The sequence below is a fragment of the Endocarpon pusillum genome (assembly GCF_000464535.1).
Source record: "Endocarpon pusillum Z07020 unplaced genomic scaffold C691681, whole genome shotgun sequence".
Taxonomy (NCBI): domain Eukaryota; kingdom Fungi; phylum Ascomycota; class Eurotiomycetes; order Verrucariales; family Verrucariaceae; genus Endocarpon; species Endocarpon pusillum.
Genome location: NW_006913486.1, coordinates 1 through 25,663, shown reverse-complemented (window position 1 = coordinate 25,663; position 25,663 = coordinate 1). Strand labels below are relative to the sequence as shown.

General features: G+C 49.3%; 9 protein-coding genes across 9 annotated transcripts; 4 read left to right on the top strand and 5 right to left on the bottom strand.

The window, feature by feature from the left end:
- Positions 1-90: 90 nt before the first annotated feature.
- Positions 91-2,124, top strand: EPUS_07990 (uncharacterized protein; the record flags this gene model as incomplete). Its single annotated transcript, XM_007787656.1, has 7 exons — positions 91-275; positions 329-436; positions 498-641; positions 699-939; positions 1,000-1,321; positions 1,391-1,816; positions 2,072-2,124. The coding sequence occupies 7 exons, from the start codon at positions 91-93 to the stop codon at positions 2,122-2,124; spliced, it is 1,479 nt and encodes a 492-aa protein (XP_007785846.1).
- Positions 2,125-2,664: 540 nt separating this feature from the next.
- Positions 2,665-7,182, bottom strand: EPUS_07989 (uncharacterized protein; the record flags this gene model as incomplete). Its single annotated transcript, XM_007787655.1, has 2 exons — positions 2,665-6,596; positions 6,651-7,182. 2 exons carry the CDS (start codon positions 7,180-7,182, stop codon positions 2,665-2,667), a joined length of 4,464 nt encoding a protein of 1,487 aa, XP_007785845.1.
- Positions 7,183-7,926: 744 nt separating this feature from the next.
- On the top strand, positions 7,927-9,974 carry EPUS_07988 (Eukaryotic translation initiation factor eIF-1; the record flags this gene model as incomplete). The annotated part of the gene is made up of 5 exons (XM_007787654.1): positions 7,927-7,960; positions 8,021-8,071; positions 9,566-9,640; positions 9,692-9,784; positions 9,838-9,974. 5 exons carry the CDS (start codon positions 7,927-7,929, stop codon positions 9,972-9,974), a joined length of 390 nt encoding a protein of 129 aa, XP_007785844.1.
- Positions 9,975-10,787: 813 nt separating this feature from the next.
- Positions 10,788-11,435, bottom strand: EPUS_07987 (uncharacterized protein; the record flags this gene model as incomplete). Its single annotated transcript, XM_007787653.1, has 1 exon — positions 10,788-11,435. The coding sequence occupies one exon, from the start codon at positions 11,433-11,435 to the stop codon at positions 10,788-10,790; it is 648 nt and encodes a 215-aa protein (XP_007785843.1).
- Positions 11,436-12,264: 829 nt separating this feature from the next.
- On the bottom strand, positions 12,265-13,921 carry EPUS_07986 (uncharacterized protein; the record flags this gene model as incomplete). The annotated part of the gene is made up of 4 exons (XM_007787652.1): positions 12,265-13,386; positions 13,441-13,677; positions 13,731-13,787; positions 13,835-13,921. 4 exons carry the CDS (start codon positions 13,919-13,921, stop codon positions 12,265-12,267), a joined length of 1,503 nt encoding a protein of 500 aa, XP_007785842.1.
- A 395-nt stretch (positions 13,922-14,316) lies between these two features.
- Positions 14,317-16,242, bottom strand: EPUS_07985 (uncharacterized protein; the record flags this gene model as incomplete). Its single annotated transcript, XM_007787651.1, has 5 exons — positions 14,317-14,994; positions 15,043-15,808; positions 15,857-15,983; positions 16,040-16,076; positions 16,138-16,242. 5 exons carry the CDS (start codon positions 16,240-16,242, stop codon positions 14,317-14,319), a joined length of 1,713 nt encoding a protein of 570 aa, XP_007785841.1.
- A 255-nt stretch (positions 16,243-16,497) lies between these two features.
- EPUS_07984 (uncharacterized protein) lies at positions 16,498-17,232 on the top strand (the record flags this gene model as incomplete). The annotated part of the gene is made up of 1 exon (XM_007787650.1): positions 16,498-17,232. The coding sequence occupies one exon, from the start codon at positions 16,498-16,500 to the stop codon at positions 17,230-17,232; it is 735 nt and encodes a 244-aa protein (XP_007785840.1).
- A 2,307-nt stretch (positions 17,233-19,539) lies between these two features.
- EPUS_07983 (uncharacterized protein) lies at positions 19,540-21,028 on the top strand (the record flags this gene model as incomplete). The annotated part of the gene is made up of 2 exons (XM_007787649.1): positions 19,540-20,183; positions 20,917-21,028. 2 exons carry the CDS (start codon positions 19,540-19,542, stop codon positions 21,026-21,028), a joined length of 756 nt encoding a protein of 251 aa, XP_007785839.1.
- A 3,584-nt stretch (positions 21,029-24,612) lies between these two features.
- On the bottom strand, positions 24,613-25,041 carry EPUS_07982 (uncharacterized protein; the record flags this gene model as incomplete). The annotated part of the gene is made up of 1 exon (XM_007787648.1): positions 24,613-25,041. The coding sequence occupies one exon, from the start codon at positions 25,039-25,041 to the stop codon at positions 24,613-24,615; it is 429 nt and encodes a 142-aa protein (XP_007785838.1).
- Positions 25,042-25,663: the final 622 nt, after the last annotated feature.

Below are 25,663 nucleotides of genomic sequence, written 5' to 3'. Positions count from 1 at the left end.
CCTGGCCTCTTGTGAAGCACAAACGTACACAGGCTGCCACAACCACGGGACTGTCGAGTCAGTCAAACATGTTCAGGTTGCGAGTGCAAAATGCTGACGGTCCACCTGAGGTACTGCTATGGCCCTGATGGAGAAGAAACGGCTGTCCGTACCTACCAAAGTCAGCAGGAGACAGCTTCGAGTACCTTGAGTAGCCCAGCTTTGGCGTCTGCCACCACAACGTCGGCCCCTCAAACCACAGCTGTAACAGACTGTCATCTCCATGACACAGCAATGTAAGTCTTGGTCCTTTCCGAAGGCGGGAGCAATCTCCTCATCGATAGCGCAGTGTCTGCGTCGCCGGAAACTCTGCAGAAGTGCTGGTATCAGCCCCAGGTACACCTACAGGAGAACCTCCGGCCCAGTATACCGGTTGCCATGGCCATGGCGACGAGAAGTAAGTCGGAAGTCTTTTCTACCACCAAATTTGCCCTGCTTTGCTAATTCAAAATGCATAGCTTCTGTCTCGGCCCAGATGGCGAGGAGGTCCAGATCCTCCCAGAAGGCACGGTGCTGCCACCCGAGAATCAAGAGAATGGCGAGAGCGGCCAAGGAGCCAGTGTGAGCCAGGGGACGAATTGCCATTTCCACGCTGGAGTCGAGTGAGCCTAGATTCAACTTTCCCTTCCGACACCAATGGCCTACTGACAGGGTTCCAGACACTGCGTCGGCCCCGGAGAGTCTGAAAGTGCCTCAAATACTTCGTGCGATCGTAACGTACACGAATACAACATCCCAATCCGAATTGGGACCTTATTCGTGATGCTGACCACCAGCATGATTGGAGTCTTCGCGCCAATATTGCTGGGCCGCTTTCTCAAAGGCAGGGTGAATAGCATAGGTTTCACAGTGGTAAAGCAATTCGGGACCGGCGTCATCGTTGCTACCGCTTTGATTCACGTAAGAACTCTGCGTTGTAACCCGAGTTGTTGTCCCATATCTGATCTTCGTTGTGCGCAGTTGCTCACTCATGCCGAACTCATGTTCAACAATGAATGTATTGGCACCATCACGTACGAGTCTACCGCAACAGCAGTAGCCATGGCCGGTGTCTTCCTCTCTTTCCTAGTCGAGTATATTGGTATGCGGATAGTCATGCATCGGTTACCGCCAAGTGCGAACGTCCAATCCGAAGAGAGAACGACAGCGGCTGATGCCGCCAGTCATGGAAAAGGTGATGGTCTCGGTTTGGCAGATCTAGGACATCACCACGGACTGTCCTTGGAGAATTCCAAATTGAGCGTTCTGGTGATGGAAGCAGGAATCATATTTCACTCTATACGTAAGTGACCCTGGTAGCATGCTGTTTCCCAACAAATCGATCAACGAGCAAGGCTAAGACCATGTTTAGTGATTGGGGTAACCCTCGTAGTGGCTGGCGACTCCTTCTATATAACTCTTTTCATCGTGGTTGTCTTTCACCAAGCCTTTGAAGGTCTCGCACTTGGGGCCCGAATTGCCGCTTTGCCAGACACGAGCACCCCATTCTTTCCCATGAAGCTCGTCATGGCCCTAGCTTTTGCACTCGTCACGCCGGTGGGCATGGCCATCGGCCTAGGAGTCTTGCAGAACTTCAATGGCAATGATGCTAACACCCTCGTCGCAATGGGCACCCTCGACGCTCTGTCGGCGGGCATCCTGCTTTGGGTGGGCATTGTGGATATGTGGGCGCGCGACTGGGTCTTACCTGGAGGAAGCTTGTCCAATTCAGGAATTGTGAAGACACTCACCGGCGCCGGCGCCTTGATATGCGGCATGGTATTGATGGGTGTCCTAGGTAAGTGGGCTTGAGAGGAAAAGCAAGCATCTTTCCCTAGAATCCTTCAGGAGGCTGTGGTGACTTGGGACGCTTTGATGTTAGTCGCTCTCAGTGTCAAACTATATGCTGCGTGATTATTTTGCGGTATGACTATATAGAATCCTCGTATGCACATGGTCATTTTTCTGATGGGATAATCCCTTGCAGCTTGAGCATCTGGAAGATCTATCACAAAATTATGCACTGTTTCGGCCAAAAGCTGACGACGGGCAGAGACCAGCAACAAATTTCTTGAGACAACTAGTACCTTGCAAGAAGCAGTCTAACACGACCTGGCTCTCACCTCCAAGTTGGATGCAGGACCTCAACCAAGATGGCTTAGTTTCTCCGAACTCGAATCCAATCATTTATCGTAGTACACAACTTAGTCAGCACGGTGGGAGGATCCCGGTCGTCTTAGATAATACTTCGATAAGTTGTTGGTGTTTTTGTCCACGCCATCAAGGAGACAATACAATCATCAGTGTCCAATCAGTGATAGATCCACATGAAGACCTCTCTATAGCACTAGATACAGGACTTATCCATCTCCTGCTCATCCAAGACAAAAGCTCGTGTAGCAGAAATGGTGCATAACTCTGTTGAACTGTTATCCATCAAACATTTAGTCCCAGTCTATCATCTACCTCAACATAATCCATCACTTCTCAGCGTCCACAGAGTCGGGAAGACAAGTCTTTCCAAGAGATTTATGCCTCTCAAAACCACCCTGCCTGACTGATAAACGTATTTGTTATGAAATTGCAATCGCCAGTCATATGTTCCTCTGTTCAAGATGCATAGTCAGGAGCCATATAATTCATTCATCAAACTTCCCTCTTGGTTTCGAACAGTGAAAGGCTGATACTAGCCTCCGCGCCGCCCTCGAGCATCTCCCAATTCCGAGACCTATAATCACCTACTCTCTTGCCATCCTTCACGATGTGCAGTCCGTCGGTGGTCCAACCTGCCTGAGAATTGCGCTGCAGAGAACCGATGCCCTTAGTGGCGTTGGCGCTGCCGAAAAGGTACTCAGCCCGCTGGTCCCGCATCTTGTCTTTCAAGATTCGTGCACAGAGCGCCCTCACTTCCTCAGAGGCGTCGTCCACGATCGCAGCTGCCACATCCAAGATGTGACCTGCCACACACGGTTCAGCGTCCAGTGAAGGGTGTAGCGCAATGTTGACCAGAAGAACAAGAATCTTCACCACATCCTGTTGACTTTGCTTTTGTGACGCGACTGGCAAGGAGAGGGGTTCGACACGAGAAGACACAAAGCCAGTTCGATGTATGGAGGTCATCCGAATTAGTAGCGTCAGGTAGGTGATCATATGGCCGAAACGTCTGGGTGCTGACTCCTCGCTGGATGCAACAGGTTGAGTGGTGACCGGGTTGATGTTGTCGCTGTTTGCTGCTGTCTTTTCCCCAGTTAGTCCACGTAGCACAACGGCAAACCTGTCGACCAGGATGGAAATGATTCCCTGAACTCCACCTGGAGGTATGCTGTATGCTGTTGAAGACACAATTCTCAGATACTTGCCGGCCTGGTCGATGTAAGCTGCTCGGGGCAGCGCCGTTGAGGGCGTTCGTCCAGAAAGAGGGATAATTGGCAGCGCAAAGAATGCTTCCTCAGCCTTCCCACGGAGTCTAGACGCAGCTTCGACGCCAATCGCTTTGGTGTAATATATCCACGAGCTGTCACTCTCGGATTTCGCAAGGTCAAAAAGAGTCTCGACCACGGCTTCTTGTCCTGATGCAAGAGAAGAAAGCGAAGAAGCAGCAGCCCACAACTGGAGTCGAAGGCGGCAGAAAGGCATTGATAGATCATTTGTATTCTTCGCAAGCTCGGAGAAATCAAACACTGAGACATCGCGTGGCAACCGAAGCAGACCATTAAGGACAGATTCGAGGGCACCATCAAAAACTGTTGCCGACAACGCGTCAATTTTCCCGTCGCTCAGCACAAGTCTAATCAGTAGATTGTCCCAAGGTTGTGCGCCCTTTAAATTATTGTCAAACCCAGCTCTAGCCCGCAATTCTAAGGCACGGTGTGGACTTGTGTTGATATGTCGAGCGTTTTCGAGCTTGAGCTTGTATGATACTGAGTCTAAGCCATTCTCCGCAGCGACGATCATTGCCAGAAAGCCTATGAGGTGAGAACGCACCGGAAAGACTTCAGTGGTGGGATCCTCGTTATCGTCCATGGCCTCAATAAGGATATCGACAAATGCTTCAAAAGAAATGCAGTTAGTGCTGATGAGAACTGGTAGTAGCTGCTTTACCCGTGAGTTGGCTGTATTAAGAATTTTTCGCAGCCACGTGGCGATCAAGGCCTCAAACTGTGCTAAGCGGTAGACCCTCAGACGGGCATATAAAGCGCACAATACCTCATCGTTCTCTGCTTGAATCTGGTAGTGACCTTTCTCTAATCGCCGAGCCAGGACATTGAACAATTGTGTCATCGTCTGCTCTTCCATCCGATTACCAGTTGAGAGAACGGTTTCAAATCTTTCTATGAAGCTTGGACCAGCTTGCTGCAACGATTCTGCCATACCATCAGACACAGGGGAGCAGGCAGCTACTGCAAGACTTCTGTCACCTCTCGCCAGGTCTTGTTGAAGTATGGAAAGTGACACAAGATTACTGGAGACAAGCGACCCAAGTGAGACCAACGAGACGATAAAGTGACGAGGCAATTCGCTGTTTGTACGCATGCACATGTATGCTTGGAACAGCCCTGAATGCAGATCTTCAAATGCCCCTAGAGCGGAGAAAGCATCAAGATGGTAACTGACAGTATCCGTTATCGATGCAAGCAACATTTCATCGGCCGAGGAGGTGCACAACGATATGATGTCTGCTAGAACAGACAAGTCGTCAAGGTTTTCGCAAAGTCTTCGTATCAGCCTAAATTCAGCATCGGTAATGAGCAATGTAGGTGGACTTTGACCATTATCTTTGGCGCCTGAGCTTATCTTTGGGGTTGTGAACGACTCGGTCTGGTGTTTTAGAAACAAGGCTAACTCGACTTTCGTGGACCGACTAAGCTCCGCAAAATCACAAACAGAAGTATCAAGTATTGGATCGACCTCAGAGCCCAAGATTCGGGGCAGTTGCATAGCCATATGGCGCTTACAGAAGTCAAGCAAATGAGCTTCGCAACCAGCGGAGAACCCAACCTGAGCAAGCAAGATGTTTCTGAGGTTTCTGACAGATGGCTTGAGACTGGATAATGGAACCATAGTGAGAACTTGAGCAGGGCGGAAACTTAGCGAGCCTTCCGCTTTCATGGAATCTTCGTTGGTATGGGAGAACAAATCGGAGGAATCTGTCTGGAAAGAGTCACACCGCAAAGTTCCACTGGCGGTCAGCCACTGCAGATATCTGCCCAATGCAAAAACCTTGGACCGAACCAACTCCGAGACAAGCAGGCTTAGGCAACGAACGTCACAGAACACCTGGGTATGCTGCAGCGCAAGAAAGTCAGTCACGGCTGAGTTGACGTCGGCCTCTTCTTGACAGATTCGGATAAGCTGGACGGCTAAATATACTCTGTACTGTCCGGTACGGAAACGGGACGAGCACCACTCCAGGACAATTTTGATAAGCACATCGGCGTCCTGGCATGCAGTCTGACAATCCTGCGTGATCTTGCGGATGTCGAAAGGTGAGCTGGCTGTGTCAAGAATATGCAAGACGATTTGACGTGGTGTACGCGGTACCGACGTCGTTGGACCGGAGGCAAAAGAAAGCCTCTCATTCCTATGCACCAATTGCTTCAGAATAATCTTATCAGGCACAACATCCGAATTAAAACAGCTCTCTAGAGCATCTCTGTACTTGCTCCATGTTCGAGGCATGACGAAACATGCTATGTTAGACTGGATCATCCATCGCAAGATGTGCTTCAATTTTCCGACTAGAGGGGTCAATGGGCTCTGGGGATGTCCTGCCACATTAGAAAGCCTCTCGAGAAGGTATTCGGCAAGAGATCTTCCTCTTTTGCGGTGCTTCACCAAGTCTGGTTTATGGAGATTCACCATCATCAGCCAAACCGGCAGGCAGACTGGGCTAGCGGAGGACAAGGACTTTACAACCCAATCCAGATAATGGTCGCGATCCAACAGGCACTCCGAATAGAGCCGAATGACAAGACTCAAAGAATAGTGAGTCCTCGGTCGCCAGTCTGGTTGTCCGCTGTGCTCCATGCTACTTTCCAGGAACTGCTCAATATTAGTTGTCCAATCCCGTAGCCATTTGATCTCTGCTCCGGCGGCAAAGGCCCCACTCGTGCCTTTCCTTTTCAAAGTGCGAATTTCATTCGCACCGACACACTTCGCGAGCCAAAGCGCACGACCAATAGGAACGTTATTCGCCATGCATTGATCAAGAAGAGTTTGACCCCTGATACCTTGTGGAATAGTTCGACTCAACTTCCGAAGAGGGACAGCCGGGTTAGCGAGATCGCTAAGCCACGCCCTTCTCTTTGCTTCAGTCAGAGTAACACGAGGAGGCGGTTTGAAGGCAGAGCCCGGAGACATCTTGCTATAGGCTTCTCGCTTTTCCACAACGGACGCGAAGAGAGCGGACAAAGTTTGAAGCCCAGATCTATGCCTGAAGAGACCATATAAAGATTGTCTTGCTGTATTCGTCTCATATTGTGATACTGGTGTCCTGTCGACAAAGCCATGCTTGACGGTCTGCTCATTCAAAACATCTTCCGGATGATTTCCGAGCCAGGGAGCAAAGTCTGCTCTATCTGCAAGCATTACGTTAGCAAAAACAGTACTCCGATGGTATGCCATGTGCTTACTATCTGCCATGAACGTGGGAGCGTCTCGAGGGGGCTCGGTCTTATAAGGCACACTTTGGACCTGGATATCATCTCTTTTTCTCACTCCCGTATTGTTTAAGCCTCCCTTGTTCACCTTCCTGGCCACCGAGTTGTGCTTCCATGGTCGCTGGGGAAGAGATGGTGGGCTAGAACGACCCCCAACCGGAGATTGGGCATGCGAATCCTGAACTCCTTCTGATCCAACGAAAAACCCATCAATCAGCTCCAGCGGCAGACGCTTGGTATCCCTAGCTCGAGCGAGCCTGTTTGCTGTTGGTTTGCCTATATTTATTTCGTGAGAGGGCGAATTGGATGTATTTGCAGTTGAGAAGGGAGTGTCTCGCTTCTGTCTTTTCGAGACAGAGTCCTCTTCTGCCGGATGTCTGAGAATTTCGCCGTCTATCTTCCCAATAGTAGTTATAGAAGCTTGCCTCTTCAATGGTCTATGGGGCGTGGCAGACGTGGGAAAGGTAGGAGGCCGATGAGTACCGGCCTGGGGGATAGTGGTCATCGCAAAGGCATCTTGGTTCGGACTTGGATTCTTAGTAGAAAGCTGGTATGAGACTCGGCCAGCTCGGTCTTCTGCACTTTGTCAAAGCCGTTCATTAGAGGCTTAGAAAATGGATCGAAACCAGAGGACGTGCCAGAATACAGAGCATTCAGTGATCAGCTCGTCTGTCGTGGGATGGGACTAGGTAGGTACAACCAGTCTAGGTGGCTAGATTGCGTGAGCAGTAAGGCGGAGGGTTCGTCGTCAGGTGAGGAAAGAGTTGTACAACGGTGAACATCGTTGGTAGTACAAAAATCCGAGACCGGTAAAGTTGCGACCAGCAGTCACACAGGAATGGGCACTTGGACGCACAACGGGCAAGCATCCGTGCAGTGCTGAAGATGGTGGCTTGACTACTGCGTTGTTCTCGGTGGGTCTGCTGCTGCTGCGCTGCTCACAATTGGGTCTCGGTTGGACTAGATTGGTCGTCAGATTACCGGGCCGCATTGCCTAGGCTTTGTTCCTTTCCGGGCTCTAAATTGGGGTCTATTTGACCAAGGGCGTCCGCACATCCTGGCGGTATTGGACGGCTTCCGGGCCAGTTCCACCTTCTCAGGCAGAGTTGGGAAGGCCGAAAATCCCGCGCACACAACGTGATCCATTTCCGACCACAGCTGGACCTTGACACCAATCAAATCCACTAACTTGTGAAAGTTTTTTATATTGGTCAACGCCGTATTTCATTGAGGACTCGCCTGATACGCCATGTCGAAAAAGGACATGAGAAGGGCAGACCTTGGTATGCACAATGCCACATCTGGTCCAACTTAGAGTGGATGCTGAGTCTGACTTCTGATAGTGGTCCCGTACGTTGAACCGCAGAAGGACCAGAAGTCTGCCGACATGAGCAGTGAGTGAGAAGTGGAGGCTCTTGGGATGGTGATGGATGCTCAAATCTATTAGGTACATTTACAAGTACTATGCCGATGGCTGCGGTGTGTTCACATCCAACCCGATCATCATACAAGAAGATCACTAATCTATGCCATTGCAGATGTTTACGCGGAACAAGTGAGAGGAAGAAACTGTTCCCTGATACTGTCGAAGAATGCTAAATCAGCTCTTACAGGCTTCTTGGCTGGTAAGAGAGTCTTGAGGTACCGCCATCGACCCCATGGCCTGATCTTTGTGCAGGACATCAGTTGTCGTTGCCCTTTTAGCATGGTTATCAGAAAGCCCAGATCAAAGTGCAAAGAATGCCACTCCAGGCTACCTCTCTGTTGGAATGTCGCGTCAGTCATCTACAATGCCTTTGGTTTGGTGCATAATACTGATGTGATCTGAAGTCGTTGCTGTCATAGTTGTACGGCCCCTGGGATATCACAAAATGATGTCTTCAGATGCTGATCAGAACAATCAGACATATCTCCCCCTCTTCCTCCCACCTACGCCAAACATGCGAGGAGGCACTGGCACTGGCACAGAAGCACCACCTGCTGTGCCACCCTAGTCGTCAATTTACTGATCAATGTAGTATCTATCGTTAGTCCTGAAAATTTACCAAAGGCATTTCGCGGACCCTCTATCTCTTCTCCAGGAAAGCGTGCGTGTCCGTCTTCTCTGGAGAAATTGATCTTTCCGGCGGTTTTTGTTCTAAACTGTGAGTGTTGAACTTGAGAATTGCGCTGCCGTTCGTGAATTGTATCCTTGCCGCCCGAAAATCCGAGGTGTGTTGAACGGGATAAAGTAGATTTCGGAGTACAAAGACAGAACCAGATACCGTGATGTTTGTGCCCAGCGTTGTGCTTCATCAGCCTTCAACTTCAACCAATCACTGAGATCAGATGGTTAAAGGTAGACTCACGGTGGTCATTTTCGCATTGAATCAACATTGAACAAACATTGAACACCAGTCATCCTGTGACTCGGTGTTACTCACATGCTTGTAGTGTCATTCCTGTCCGGGTTAGCGCGACATTATACAGCGCTAAAAGGCGGTTGCCGATGCCAAGACCACAACCCCACCAATTTCACAAGTCGCCCTCAAGTTCCACAGCAAGGCTGCGTCTTCTTTCACTCTCGCCCACAACCTGACAACATCTGCAATCCCCACTCTTCAAGTACTACCACTCAGAGGACCTCTTCCGCACCTAGACACTCTTCTTCACAGTCAAATCAATACCGGACAGACCAAGACAGACGAGTTTATGACGACTATCGAAAACCTCAGAACTATCGGTTGGTCATCCCTTGCTCCGCCTCCTTGCCACCAACCTCATCTCCCGCTCGTTTCTTGAAACCAGTTGGGAGCGATGACAACACACATCGCATGTTCTTCCTTTTTCCATCGACTATTCTTCCAAGTGTCCTTTCGTGGTCGACTTCGTGCTGACGATCTAGGTAGACCCCTTCGCGGAGGCCGACGAAGACACCGGTCAGGTCCAGCAATCTCAGCAATACATCCATATTCGCATTCAGCGTTAGTTCCAGATTCATGATGAGAAGCGAGCATCACTGACCTCGTGAACAGAGCGAAATGGTCGTAAGACCTTGACAACCGTTCAAGGAATACCCAAGAAGTTTGACCAGAAGAAGATCCTCAAGGTCATCAAGAAGAAATTTGGTATGCTTTCCCAGTCTACCGCCGCATATTAGCTGCTGACTAGCTCTTCCAAGCCTGCAATGGCACCATTGTCGACAGCCCGGAGATGGGGGAGGTGATTCAGCTCCAAGGTGATCAACGCAAAGATGTGCAAGAATTCTTGACCTCCGAGGAGGGACTCGGCCTGAAGGTTAATACCATCAAGGTATAACCCTCCATATCCCCAAAGTGGAAGTACATCTCTAATTGGGCAAATCCGCAGGTCCATGGGTTCTAGACGTCCTCGTTGTCTCTGTCCACGCAGGTTAAGCATAGAGGATTGACTGCACAGATTACCGAGTATCGAGTACGGAGCTTTCTGCCTCGCAGTCGCGCACGACGTTCTGTCCTCCTCTTCGTGAACAACCGACATATCGAAACTGCCCAGAGCTGGGCAGGACGTATCAGGTGGCGTGTTGGAAGATACCCTTGAGAGGTACTCTTGTTAGATGTCAGCATTCAATGAACGACCCGTTGCGTTGCAGGTTTGGGCAGCAGGCTTGAGCTCACAACAATTCCTTCATTATCGATTCGCCCTACGCACAGCCGCCGAAGCAAGAAGGGCGAAGCAAACTGTGGAGGATTGGTCTTTCGCTAGCTCTCATAGTGCTCTTCTATAGGACTACTGCAAATATGACCGTATTCCTTCAGGATCCACCTCTAGTGTACTTGTCCTCTCCGTAATTCGCCCTCTTAAGCATGACTACCCAGCCGAGCCTTTATCGTATTGTAACCCGACTGTGATATATGTCCCATTTCAACTTGCCTCCTCATTAACACCTCTCCTATCTTGCCTTATCTTACCGGCCGGTGTGTCTCCTCGGACAGAAAATACCTAGCTATCATTGATGCCGTGATCATCGCAGCTCCACGTTACAGTCCACGATCTAATGAATGAGCCGAACAGATCTTAGATATTGGCTCGAGCAACAGTGTACATTCATCTCGACACTCCACCCCTTCAAATACAGTATGCACGATGCTATTACCCCCTCGTCGGCATCATCGCCTTCAGCCGATCCATAAACGTTATCCTCCCCTGACTCTGCGCCGCAACCGTCCGCGCATCGACCATCGTCTCCATCTCCTGTCTCGTAAGTGGTTTCGTAGTGCCCCACATCTTCCACACAGCCGGCTCATCCTCCTCCTTCTTCACCTGCTGCATGACCAGGTATTCTGTCAGGTCAGCCACTGCTGGCGGATTGCCGTCGCCTTTGTCAAGCGATTGGAGGGAGCGGATGCGCACGATGCATTGTCGCAGGTAGATGTGATTTCCTATGGGCATGGGGACGACGCGGTCGGACATTATTTTGGCTTGCGTGCCTGGGAGGAGAGAGGTTAGGGGCCAGCGGATGAGTGAAGGCCTAAGGACGACGGAGGTGAAGGGGATTCGGACGGAGAAGAGGGTGGAACTGAAGGGAATCCGCAAGGGAGAGGTATAGCGGATGAGTTTCCATGATTGGGGGGGTAGCTCGTTGGCTAAACGGCGTGTATATATGGTCTTGAATTTGGTGGCTAGACCTGAGCAGATCAATTTGGAAAGGATGGGTAAGTCGCCGGAGGCCAGGGAGGTGTAAACCTCCTTGTGCAGTTTGAGTGCAATGGCCGGGCGGATTCGGAGATCGAAAGGCATCCTTTGGCTTGCGGGCCTACTGCGTTGCATGAACCAAAGGAAATATAGCAAGCTTGATAGTCTTCGTTTAGTTGAAGGTCACTGGGAGGGTTGCGGAATACACCTACGATCCGAAGTTCTCAGCTCGAGTCCTTACCCACAACCACTCCAGCTTCAGTCTTATCTTCCATGTACTGCCGAATAACCTAGGCATTTTGCTGTTGGGTGGTCTGACAAAGGTTTGTGGTATGATGCCAATATCATCGGGTATTCTGCTTCCACTCATACCCTTCATCTCTACTCTTCTGCTTTTCTTTTTCTCCAGCTGCCGCTGTAACGAATCTTTTGAGGCGTGAAACTCTTGCATGACTCTCTCGGAAGGTGTAGAGCTGAAATGCCGGGACGACTGAAATCGAGTGAGAAGACATTGACGACAGCGAGTGGTGATGGAAGGAAGTGGCGGCATATGTTTTGCATTCACAGCCATTTTTTACTTGGGGACTTCTTTGATGCTCTTCTCGTACTTAGCAAACGTTGCCGCTCTCATCGAGAGATACCACGGGCGAAAGCCGGTGTCGAAGTATAAACTTAGAGCTCCAAGGACTGAGAAAGATGACCGCCGAGACCTTTCTGGCTGCCGAAGCTTTGCCGAGCTCTCCAATCGTAGTACAGTATGCGACGTATACCATGTCGGTTGGATGCTATAGGCTTGTTCGAGGTCAACTTAGAGTCCTGTTAACCTAGCAAGACTCATTGACTATGTGTAGGGGGCACCCCGAACGAGCGCAACATTATATTCGTTCCACTACAACACGCGCTCTATTTTTCCGATCTACCAGCTGCGCTCTCCCTATCTTGCCCTTACCCCAGCCCTTCCAGCCTTTTCTGATGCACCAGGTTGGATCCGTGCCATCATTTCCTCCTTCTGCATCAGATGCCCTACCCGTTCCAGCAGACCTAATAAGCTCTTCATACTACCACTCCATTCATCCAATACCTCGTCAGGTCCTCTCTTCATTTCGAAGTTCACGATCCTGGCTGGACGATCGATTCGTGCGTAGACCGTCTTTTTGCAGACAAGATCGCTGATGTACTTCTCCGTCTCTTCCTCCGACAAGTCCAGCAGAGCAGTCAATCGTGGGAAGGTGATTCGGGTGTAGTATTTGGCAACAACACGCACGTTATGCTCAATCACACGATTTCTCAATGCAACGTAGCGGCTGTACGCTTTAGCCTCTTCAGAGCTTGGAGCACCAGTCGCAGGTTTCGTTTTGGAAAAGATGTCAGTGGAGCACAAATGTGGTCCGAATTGCTCGTCAACCATGGGCCACCGCATCAACTCATGTACGGTAAAAAGCTTCAACAATGCAGCTTCTTCGGAGACTTGTGATAATCGGCTATCTTGTTGGATTCTATGAAGGAGATCGCTCTGCTCGTTGTCGTATGGTGCGAGAAGTATGAAATAGACGACTCTTTGCAAGACTGCACGTAGCTGTTCAGGATTCTCCTCAACAGACTCCGTGTCGAGAACCTGTCTGTAGTGCTTGCAGACTTCCAAGTATTTGTCTTCCTGTTTAGCAAGGGTAATTTGTTGCTCGTAATACTTCAGCTTCAGATCTGTCACGTCGTCCTCTTTCTCTGTGGGTGGATCATCAGGCGATCGCTTCTTTTCTGCTTCTTCTCGTGCCTTTCGATCAGCCTCTATCTGTTCAGGCGTCTTCTTAGGTTTCCGGGCAAAGAATTTGGTGCCAATCTTTCGACTCAGTATGCCAGCTTGTGTAAAGTCGCCTTTCTCTACACATAGCTCGACTTGTTGTAGGATGAACTCCGTCTTTTCTCTGCGCGCCATGGAACCGAACGTCTCCACTTGCAGCTCACAGAGAATGTCGGCGGCTTCCTTCAGATTACCTTGCGATTTCTTGATGTCGGACAGCATTCGAGTTACTCGGGCTCGCTCGACTTCAACAAATATCTAAAGCTGTTGTCAGTAAGATGTTCAAAGTATCAACAGCCTCGCATGTCCCACCTTTCCTTCTGTAACCGTCCTCAAGGCTTCGATGGTGGAGAGTTTGACGTCGACATTGGGCGCATCGTCCAGGAAGCCCATGACCACCTGCACCATCTTTGTGATAGCCTGCTTGAGCTGGCCATGTTTCTTTGACAGCAGCAGCACTTGCTCGTTCAACAGACTCCAATCACCCGCTTCCTTGCATATTGTGACGATAGCGACCAATGATCTCGAAGTGGAAGCTAGATCTGAAGACTATAGCGGCAGTCAGCGAGAGGTTATCTTAGTGTACCGCAAGTTCCGCTTACTTGTCTGGCCTGCTTTTCAAGAACAAGGATCTTGTCGATGGCTTTTTGTATATCGTGCTAGAAAGTGTCAACGCTGTTGCATCTTTCGGCCTGATCTAAGCAACCTTTGCAAGCTCTTGCGCCTCCGGAATGACCTTGTCTGCCTCTTTCGTGTAATCTCGCTCCGGCTTAAAGAGCGCACCATCTGACATAATGTAAAGTTACGCTATGAAGGACGTTTAATGGGTGAGGGAGCTGAGATCGAATTGGAATTAGAGAAGATACAAGGACTAGTGGAAGAATGATGATTCTGCGTAGCTTCAAACCGTTGACGGATTCATGAAATGTTTAGGCATGTACCTGACGCGGGTAGCATTCACTACTTACATAATTTCATGTAGCGCCAAATAGAACCTCTCCAGCATCCAAGACCGGAGCTTTGGGGGCGAATTAAGAGTTTCACGGGTCAACTTCTGTGAACAACCAACACTTATACATACTGTAACATCTGAACTACACGCAGCAATTCCTCGGGTAGATGGTCTCCTTGTCGACAACCAGTCTTCTCTATTTGTCTCTATCGTGCTGATTTCATCATGCTGTCGGATTATGCCTGACCATTTTCCGTCACTTCTGGCTTTTCGATATTGCCCCTAACTCCAGTTTTTGCGCCTAGCTCTCTCGCTGTTATGGAAATGCTCAAATCTGCTCCGACATTGACGGTAACTTCCACCTTTAATCCTTTCTTAACTCTCGCTGTGATCTCCCCGAGCGGCTTGATCGCTTCCCAGATCCTTTCTCGGACGTCTTCCTCATCTTCCACATCTGAGTCTTCGTCCGAGTCTTCCTCTCCATTCGTCTCGGCTTTGGATCTCGGCTCTGGTTTGGTGGTTTTAATCTTACGCTGTCCTTCACACACCCGCAGTACCATCTCGCCATCCGATAATGATTGCATCACCTTTGTCTTACGAACTGGTACAGCTGAATCTTGAGGGATCACAACTTCGAACGAGGACGTCCCTTCCTGGGCTTCTATTTCGATCCCTATGGCATTGGGAATGTGAGGTGTGACGGTCACCATGGGATGTGTTGATTGCTCTATGTCTTCCTTTTCAAACTCTTGGATGAGTGAAGCTTGAATGGCAGCGCCGGTAGCTGCCAAAAATGCTGGATTGATGGCGGTTGGTGATGTCGAGGGAGCGAAGACAGTGGTGTGTTCGCTAAAGAGCGATTTCAAATTCTGTGCGATCTTCGGCGTGTGCGCCGTACCACCAGACAAGATGACCTGTCAAAGTGTAAGCCGCTGCAAGGCCGAGGTTTTGGTCAAGTGTACCTCTTCAATGTCTAGCAAATCCAGGTCTGCCTTTTTAACAGCCTCTTCTATCAGTCGTGTAAAGCTTTGAAATACCTTGCCTGCTAAAAGCTCATATCTTGTCCTGTTGACTGTCGATCTGAAATCGAATCCTTCTGCCAAACTTTCTACACTCAACGTCGCACTGGCACTTAAGCTCAATGCCTTCTTCACCGCTTCAGCTTCAAGCTTCAACTTCGCCAGGCTTCTCTCGTTGTCTCTGGGATCGATCTTGTGCTTCTTGATGAACTCCTTTGCAAAATGATCAACCAATACTTGGTCCAGTTTTACTCCTCCGAGTTCGTAATCGTGGGCTGCGGCAAGAATACTGTACATCCCACCTCTTGAGGCAACTACAGCAATATCTGATCTGTTGCCACCAAGATCTGCCACAACGACAAGTTTGTCTTTATGGTCTCCCCGCGAATCGTATGCCATCAGAGCCGCGATGGGCTCAGATATGAACTGCAGCACATTCAATTGCGCGTTTTCGGCTGCGTCCGCCAGAGCTTCTGTCTGCGCCTCCGAAGCATCCGTGGGAATGGCGATGACGGCAGACGTCACGGCCTTGCCGGAGAAGTCTGAAGCTGATTGCTTCAATCTTCGAAGATGTCGTGTGGTAATCTCAGAAACAGATACAGTGTTTGGTGTTTCGCTCTCGGTGTCCTGTATTGAGAAGGCAACCGTTGATGCATTCTCCTGCGGGTGTGCTGAGCCGTGACAGGGTGTAGGGTCTATAGACTTAAAGCTATCGAACGTCAGTAAGCGCAGAGGGTTTGGAATGGCATTTCCGTACTCCTTGCCCAGGTAGTCTCTAAAGTATCCTATAGTATTCCTGCTATTTCGCACTAGCTGTGCTTTTGCTTGCGTTCCGTGGAACTCTTCTCCGTCAACGTATGAGAGAAACGAAGGGATAAGACGATCTAATGATTAGGATCAGTATAATGCGAGCCTATTGATCCGAGGGTAGTGGATTCACCTCCTTCCTCATTCGCAATGACTTCTGCTTTGCCATCCTGTCACAAGGCCGTATTAGCATAGAGCACAACTGACCATATGCCATGAAGACAATCGTACGGCTGATAAATGAGCTATTGAGCTATTGGAATTGCCAAAGGAGATCCCGATAGCATACTGTTCGACACCTTCGGTGGATGAGGCTCCATCCACTTCTTCGCTCATAGCTGTGAATAGCGCACAAGGTTTCCAGTCAGTCGAAGTAGATCCTACCGCATTACCAATGAGCAATCTTATTGCAATGTTTTGTGGTTGCTCAAATCAAGTCCAAAAATATTTTAGTCGCGAGGTTTTGGGGGAAGGTGGACCGGAATATTTTGGAGATGGTCAGTAGAACTTGACATACATAACGTCTACGTAACTGACTACACTGTCTACATATGTTGGAGCCGTTCAATCTTTCAAAGCCTCCGTAATACCATGGCCTCCAATCTAGTCTTTCCAGGAGATACCATATCAGGTGTCAACATACCTGCATCTAAAAGCCTCCATCCTGCTTCCGGTCTCTACCGAGAAAGCTCCTGTGCTCCAATTCTCGCTACCTTAGCTGGAAAGCTAGAACAGAATCCGAAGAAGAAGACTGCACATGTTACCGCTCCCAATGCACGATACATACCTCGTGTAGGTGACCTAGTCATTGCTTCAGTGCAGCGCTCGTCTATGGACTTTTTCCACCTCTCTATCTGCCCGCACATACCACAAGCGATTCTTCCTCAATTGGCTTTCGAGGGTGCCAGCAAAAAGACACGACCTCAACTAAAACCCAACGATCTTGTATACGCCAAAGTACTATCTGCGAGTAAGAACATGGAGGTGGAGCTGACCTGTGTCGATCCGTCAACTGGGAAATCAGAACCCGAAGGACTCGGACCTATTACTGGAGGAATGGTGTTCGATATCAGCACTGGTTTGGCTGCACGGCTTCTCAGTTCGCAAAGTGTTGCTGTCTTGGAAGAGCTGGGCGAAAAGCTAGCAGGCGGCTTTGAGGTTGCAGTTGGCAAAAACGGAAAGGTTTGGGTGGACTGTCCTGAGTCTGGAATCAGAGGCATTTATGCAGTGGGAAGATGTTTGCAAGAAACAGATTGCGACAACCTTCAAAAAAGCGAACAGCAGAAGCTGGTGAAGAGGGTGGTCAAGGAGACGGGTCTTGGTTGAGCAATGTCCCTATAGTCGGTGATGCTAGAAAGAAGAGAGCAGGGAACAGAACGGTCTTGCCGCAACGGGTAAATTGGTCGGAGGGCGCTGTTGAATATTGCGGGGAGGAAGCATCTACCCATCGCTTGTCATGGCCCATAAGACTCATTCGACCAACTCAGCTCAGTGGTGGACAAATGGCATGTATAGGCAGGTCTGCACCGGAAACATCTTCCTTTCCCCTTTGACCAATCTACCTGTCTCGGTCCTACAAATGCCCTTCCAACCAACGCACCGGGCCAAATTCAAGATGTCGCACTTTTGTCGAGGTCAACCTTGCGGCTACATACGACTGCTCGCAGTATCTTTGCGCAGTCTGTGAATCCCGAGGTTCTGCCGTCAATGCCATGGTGATCTTAGAGTTGGGGATCGTCAGCAGCACGGGAAAAGCAAAGGGCACGGCGTAGGACTTGGCAATAACATGCATGGAGAGGACTTGGTCAGTGTGTTGTCCTGATGTCTAACGATTGCCATAACCAGCCCGACCTGACTTCCCAACCAGGCAATGACCAACAAGGAGCAAAAATGTAGCCTTAGCCCCTTATCTCCATCACAACACGCGCTGCACCACCAGAGTAACCGACAATGGTCTACTCACTTCCATGTTTACAATGCCAGTGGACTTGCTGCAAGCCGGAGATGCTGGTTCCGAGTGTCCCGCAGCCTCCTGGCTGGAACTACGCTGCGGTGATAAGTGTTCTGTGAGACAGCGGATACTCTTGAAGCTGATGGTTCAAGTTTGCAGGGGATCCCTCAAAGGTATCAAGGCCATGCAGCCCGGGGATTTTGTTTAGATGCGTCATCAGCGCCAATGAAGCCAGTACGCCTGATACATCGCCACGGCAGCGGAAATCTGTCTTTTCATGCTGAGCTTTGCGTTACACAGGTAGCGATCTTCACAGGTGAGGTACCCTTCTGTAAACCTCCAAATTGGCATGCGCACCATTTCTTGGTAATGATCTTCACCTGTGTGACTTGCTCATATCGCTATGAAAGGGCTGTGTTGTCGATTGTCTGCTATATTTAGTACATGGGCAGCCAGGCAGACTAGGTGGCTCCGTAGTCCAGCAGAGAAGGCTGTGTGCGCCTCACAAGTTGCCCCTATGCAAGGAATATCCGAATATGTGGACTAATCCTGGATATCATGGGTATATGAAGGCTCCGCTTGAATTTTCTCAGTATGGCCTGACAACCGGCAAGGACGTGGACTGCGGAAGGTTGTTGAGCACAATGACTCTGCTCTAGGGATTATTGAAGTCCGTTACCCGTATCGTTGGTAGCAGAGAAAAGGCAGTCTATCAACCTCATGCATACTCAGCCGAAGAACGTCCGGAATGATCAGACTAAAAATCACGTTGTTTTCCGATAATCACAGGCCTCATTGACTGACTGTGAGCAGGCTCTTGGAACATTGTACGACTCAGACCTCTGGGTTTTTGAAGAGTATCTAGCTGGCGCAAGGGAATTGTACCAGAACCATGCAGAGAAGCAACCTTGCTTGCCTCGATCTGAGCTCAACTATTCATCATGATATCATTGGGAGAAGCTGCCTTCTCCACACAGAACCTTGAACGGTTTAAGCCAGGCACAACCAACAACTTGCATTGTATCACGAAAGTTGTTCCAAGTTACGCTAAGCTCCAGGCCCCAAATCTCAAACACCGAGAGCCTGGCAGGTGAGAAATTGAATCCGGGGTGAGGTCTCGAGGCATCCAATGGCATCCTGTTATCTTATACCCAAGTCAGATTCGGAGCCTTTTCTCATGCGTGGCTTCGCCCTATCTGCTGTGCAACCATGCAAAGATCTAAATGGACTCAAATCTTTCTTCCTTGCTTTGTATATGGTGAGGATTTGTAAGAATCATCTACGCTAAAGGTATTTCGAATTCAGAGCGTTCATAATCTCTCCTCGCATTTCTGGAACATTTGCACCAAGGGAGAATGGAGCCTAGAGGCAAGGAGAATTCCGTAGGGAATCCACGACTTAAGGAACCCAAGGGCCTTTGGAGAAGCTCTGGTACCACTAAGAAGGGCCCGTACGAGCAATCTGCTTTTATTCATCGCCCTAATCGACCGGAAAGTTGTAATCGGCATGAAATCCTTGAAGCCTGGTGGCTCGAAGTCTCGTGCTGCGTGTTTTTTATTAGCGCGTTGGTTGCGATTGTGGTAACGATTTACCCTTACGAAGGTCGTCCACTGCCGCGGTGGCCATATCGTTTGTCCATCAATTCGCTGATATCAATCTATGTTGTCATTTTGAGAGCAGCAATGCTGCTAGTGGCCACTGAAGGACTTAGCCAATTGAAATGGCGATGGTTTGACCAAAATCGTCCTCTTAAAGACCTTCTGAGGTACGATGATGCAAGTCGCGGTCCATGGGGAGCTCTTATGTTGTTAGGTTGGCTCCGTGGACGTCAGTGGACCTCATCATGTGGAGCACTCATCACGGTAGCGGCACTTATCGTGGATCCATTTGCACAACAGGTTCTGTCGACATACGATTGCAGAGTACCAGCCGAGGCTTTCGTAGCAACAATTCCCCGGACGAGCTTCTACATTGAAAATATTCCTATCTTCGGAATGGATAGAGGTCCTATCACACTCGAACTACAGAATAGCATTAACGGAGGCATCTTCAATCCGGGAAGAAATGTTGCCTTTGACTGTCCGACCGGCAATTGTACATTTCCGAATAACTATCAGACTGTTGGCTTCTGCGGTAGCTGCATCGATATCACGAATCAGCTCTATGTCAAGCCGAAACTCAATGAGCCGAATAAATCAGCTTGGACCATCAATATTCTTACAGCTTCCAACCTATCCGCGGTAATCAACAAGCCTCCTGGTGCTGGAGAAGGCTCAGATTATCTGCTCATGAAGTCGGGTGGTGGGAAGACGGATATCATCGTTGGGTACTTACCAACCAACAGGAGTGCACCATGTGCAGGAAGCTGCTCATAACTGATCGACGGAAATGTCGAAAATTGTAATGCTAGTAGGAATCATTTACGATGGGGTTGTGAGAGCCCTGCGGAGCCCGGTACTGGGATAGGAGCCGCACAGTGTTCCTTGTTCCCCTGTGTAAGAACCTACACCGCAGTAGTTAATGGCGGACGCTTGACAGAAAGGCTGGTCTCAGCGTCCACCAAGTTGCCTACTGGTAGCATGGTCAATGTCGAATGCCTCAGTACACGAGATCGTAAGGCATTCTTCGATGCTGGTTACGATCTTATAGGCATGTCATGGATTCCTTATAATCGTGATCCTATTGGGGTCTTATACAAGTGGATATAGGTGAAAAATACACGGAACTTGACGCTCCGAGCGCATGCGTTTATGGGTATTTAGAACCAGCTCGAACCGGCATAAAGTCCTTCCTGGCCACCTTTTTAGATGGAACGATAAAACCTGGGCCCTACAGAGATATACTCGAGGGACCGGCGCAACTCCAGGCCATCTACAACAATGGGGATATCACCTTTGACCGTCTCAACGAAACGTGGAGAAACCTGTCCGACTCTATTACAACATACATGAGACAGCACGGCATGGTAAACTACAGTGCTCCAGCTACTGGTCAAGCTTTTCGCGACCAAACGTGCGTCCACATCCGTTGGCCATTTTTGGCTTACCCTGTCTTTCTAGTCTTGTTTGCCATCTTCTATTTTATCTGCATGATCTTCGAGACACGTCGTATAGACACGAGCAGGCGCGATTGGAAATCGTCGCCATTGCCATTGCTATTTCATGGGCTTGACAGGGAAGCATTGCAGACAGTGCAATCGGCGGAATCTGTCAGAGCGGGACAAATGGAGGAAGTCGCAAAGAGGATGTCTGTCCGTCTTAGCCAGACTGAGGGTGGATGGCAGTTTGTGGGGACGCAGGATGCTTCATTGGAAGAATGAGTACATGAGTAATCACGTCCAGCTTAATTGACTCATGGTAGCACGTCGAAAGCAACTTAGCCAACGCCTATCAATCCAACTATACATTACTATCTTTAAGCAGACGACTTCCCAATGGCACCAGGACGAAGGACAACCGCAAACAGAACGTCTTTACTCAGTAGAGAAACAGCCCAATCTCAAAGCCCTCCCAAGCACTATACAGACCGATTCATGACCATTTTCACATCATTTCTCTACCACTTTCTTGCATAGCGCGCTTCCCACAGTCCACAAGGCGACGTATGGTCAAGCCACATGCCCAGAACATGCAGGGCATCCACTATACATTGGAACCACTCAAATCAATCTGCTCTGCTCCTGTTGTCGGAGTGAGCTTGTCCGTTTTCCCATCCAGGATAAGCTCCCGTTTCCATACCGTTCAGTCTACGCAATATACATACCACCAAGCAACAGGTCATTGCTGAAGAAATGGTCGCTTCCCAATTTTTCAAGTCGCGCCTGCAGAAGCCTCATCTTATGCTTCGATCCTTTGATCCGTGAAGGTGCATTTCTGCCACAACCCTCGGGTCTATAGGTGGACATTGTAGTGATTTATATGCTCGTTTATTCTCCATGATAAAGTCCATAAGAATACTGATACGAAATTGGACGGGCAAGCCGAGACAAAGATCCCTGGAGCAAAGCTCCCACTTGCTCGCGATCGAAATAGGTAATGCTTGTACTTGCGTAGCAGGAAAGGGGGTGGTAGTGGGTAGTAAAAAGGGGGGCACAAGCGCTGGTGATTGGACAGAGCGGTCTAGAGCGTTTCGTCGGGTCTGATTTTGCAACGACAGGGTACAGCATGAAGTACGAAGGAGGACGAAGGTTATACAAAGGTGGTGATAGTGAGTGCATGGGAAGGAGATTCTTAAAGTCTCTCTCTGGTCAGTTTAGACGCCGTAACAGATAAGATGGCGGCGCAAATGCAATGTGTGGCAGAGGAGAAAAAGGGACTGTGAACATTAAAGTTCTGAGTGAGACTGTAGAATTCAGTATGACCCTAAACACAGAGTCGACAAAGATCAAAGTTGTCCGAAGCCCGCAAGATGGACGTAAATAGGAAGAGTCTTCGATGGGGACCGGGAAGCCGCTGATGGATGTAAAGTAGACGCTACCAGGACATCATATAGTCTGATTCAGTGACCTTTGGGGGGTTGTTGATGGCCTTGAAAGATGTTTCTGAAGTTCTGGTAGGCTGAAGGCAGCATCGACGATAGCCGCAACTATTGGGACATGGGTATGATAGAAGTAATAAAACGGCTGGGAGATGCTTTAAGATCCGCCTCGTTGGCTGTACGGCATCGGGTACGCGTCCTCGTAGCCGAAAGAAGTAGATGTCACTGGCGGATTGTGGTGGGAGAAGAGAGACCTTGGATAGACTTGATTGGGTACCTAGCATACACCTCACTCTTTCACCACCACTGTCATCACATCTTCCTCCCACCATCTATGCAAGGTCCAAGGTCTCCTCAATAGCAACATCTGCCCTCCTCACATCCTCTAGAATAAAGGTAAAGTATGTTCATGCAGACATCACCATCTCTCCTTTCAAGTCCATGCAAAGACTTTTTCTTCCATCTTCGAACCCAACTATCGATGTGGGTTTTGGTATTGATGGACCTCTGTGGAAATCCCACCACCACGCAAAATCCGAAGAGCAAAACGCGCAAAACATGCTCGATATCCGGAACTCCGCTTCGGGATCCCATATCCCATGTGGTATTGAAGTTCCATCTTCTATCTTGCAAGAAACGTACAGGCAGGGTCGAGTCCTACTTTCTCCTGAATGAGCATCCTTCTGTGAGTCTTGCTTTTCCTCCTGTAGGTTGACATAGCACCGTTGAGCAACCAGCGCAGATGACGACTGTTTGGGCGTGCGAGAAAACGGTGGTGATCACGAAGCAACCGGGGCATTTGACATCCATAAAGAATGATCGAGGGGCGGGCACGAGGGTCTATTATTCGTGTTAGACATGAAGCGACGGTATGCCGAGCTGGTGTGGTACCTTGAGCTTGTGTTTGCGGGCCTCGGCCTGGGGCGTTGGATTGAGGAGATCAACGGCAAGAACCTATAGGGCGAGCAATCAGCGTTTTGAGGATGATCAGGCAGTGGTAGTGATGCTGCTGTTGGTCGCGTGCTGTAACCGGGGAAGACTTCGCTCGATGCAGGCCCGGCAGAGGCTGGTAAGATGGATACGACTCACCATTTTGACGATTGAGAAGCTTCGGTATGCTTTTAGGATGAGCTGTAGCTTTGCTGGGATGAAGAGCGTGCTTGTAGGATGCCGTTGATGCCGAAGATGTGTAGAATTAATAGGTCTATGAACAGTCGAGGCAAAACCTGGAGCGGGACCAGAAGTGGGTTAGCGCGTCATGGTTACGGTACCTAGGGCTTAGGGCTACCAGATCGTGGAAATCTTGGCAAAAGGATCATAGTCCTCCTCTTTGAAACCAGAATGACTCAGACTTCGTGTTGCGTTCCTTGCATCGCTACGACACAGCTGCTTGTATGAGAGAGTCTAGGTGATAAGAAAGTACATTAAGGGTACCTGAGGCCAAAGTTGCCAACCATTGTGAGCTATATCGCAGAGTCATTCTGATAATTGTCATGATTGTACTCATCCTAAGCCAACAAACCGACGGTGCAAGCCCCTGTTTTAGACACCGGAGGCATCTGCCTTTCTACTTCTGATGACTCCAAGTCTACCAAACCAGCACATCACCTCTCTACAGCCACCGGGACCGATTCCCACCTAAGATATCAGCCAGACCGCCTGTCACTTCCTGATTCATGCATGAACTTCACGATCGACAGATCTCAGTGTCCAAGATCATTGCAAAAGCTTCAAGTCTTGACTTAGACGTCACACAATTCCACATAAAAGGCCGTTCGTGCCTGATCAGCATGCTTATAAACCTTCCGTAGTCCCATATAGCGGCGCATATCGGCGGATCCACATGGTCGCCCTATTGCCCAATCTGCTTGGGTTTCCTCGATGAGGCTACCGCCATGCGGGATTTGCTTTTGATTCAGATGTTCTCTTTTGAAATGGTCATTGAACTCACGTGGCCTTTCTCCAAAAACAGTAGAGCGCCAAGGGGGGACGCCTGGATACTTCAAAAGTAGAATATGCATAGGGATCCGGACTGCTCCATTTAGTCGATTTGGTGTAGTCAACTCTCGCACAATATTCCATGTGAGTTTCGCGTAAGGCCAGTTGATCAGATGTCGCATAATCTGCCTGTGGTTGTAGATCGAGTGCTCTACGTGATGTCGACCTTAAGAATGCAGACCCCAGAAAACCCTGCAGCCTTGACACATTATTCCCCCACCAGAAACGATCCCGCCAGAATTCGTCTTCATCATGGAGCATTTGTTGTCGAACGTTGCTGACTAATCAGGAGAATGCTCCTTAGAGCTGCTCAGGCCGACAGAAAAGGCAGAATAGTACGCAGAAAGATCGGATGGATGCGTCAGCGCCGTGGCATAGGCCTCTCGGCGTTTGGCGCCTCTCGTACGACTTGATAGAATATTCTGTGCGTCAAAATCAGCAGAAATTTCGCCTGCGCGAGTCGCCTGCGAGTCAGTTGCTTGTACGCTAGTTTCGGTCATGCACTCTTCAAAGTTTCGTTCAGGCGTTGTTTCTGGCGTCAGATAGTGTTGGAGTTCCTCCTCCTCTTGCTCAGTATCATCAACGCTGTCTGTGACTTTAATAGTATCTTCTTCTTCATCTCCAAGAGCGTCAGGAAGCTGAGGAGGCTCAGGGTCATCAATATCATCATTAACCAGAGTTCTTGAAGCTGTATAGCTCGGTTCTGGCATCTCAATAACCTCAATGATATCCTCAATTTCTGTGGTTAAGAGATGGCCAGAATCCAGCTCCTTTGGATCATAAAACAGGCCTTTATTAAACGTGACGTCCCTTGTTCGTATGACTCTGCCTCGGCTTGGTATCCATATCCTATAGATATTCGTAGAATCATACCCTACCAAGTACCCTATCAGGGCCCTCGGTTCAAGCTTATGAGAGTGTGAGATGTTCTTCTGAAGAGGATAGGCTCTGCAGCCGTACGGGTAAAGATGAGATAGCTGCGGACGCTTCTTCAGAATAGCTTCCAAAGGCGTCTTCTACCTAAGGCCTCTCTTTGGCGTACGATTGTTGAGATAGCCTGCTGTTTTGAACGCTTCTGGCCACAGCTCATCTGGCAATTTTGCTCTTATTCGCAGAGCGCGAGCACGCAGAATCAGTACCCCCCTAGCTCTCTCTGTGTTACCGTTCTGCGCAGCGGTATAGGGAGCAGAGCGCTCTGTGGTAATTCCGTACTTCTTTGTGACCTCAGCATAGGCTTTTCCGAGCGTACGCTCTCCGTCAGTTCGTAGATGACCTCTACAGCATGATTCTTTTTCGAATGGGTATAGACGAAGTCCATATTCGTTGTAAAGC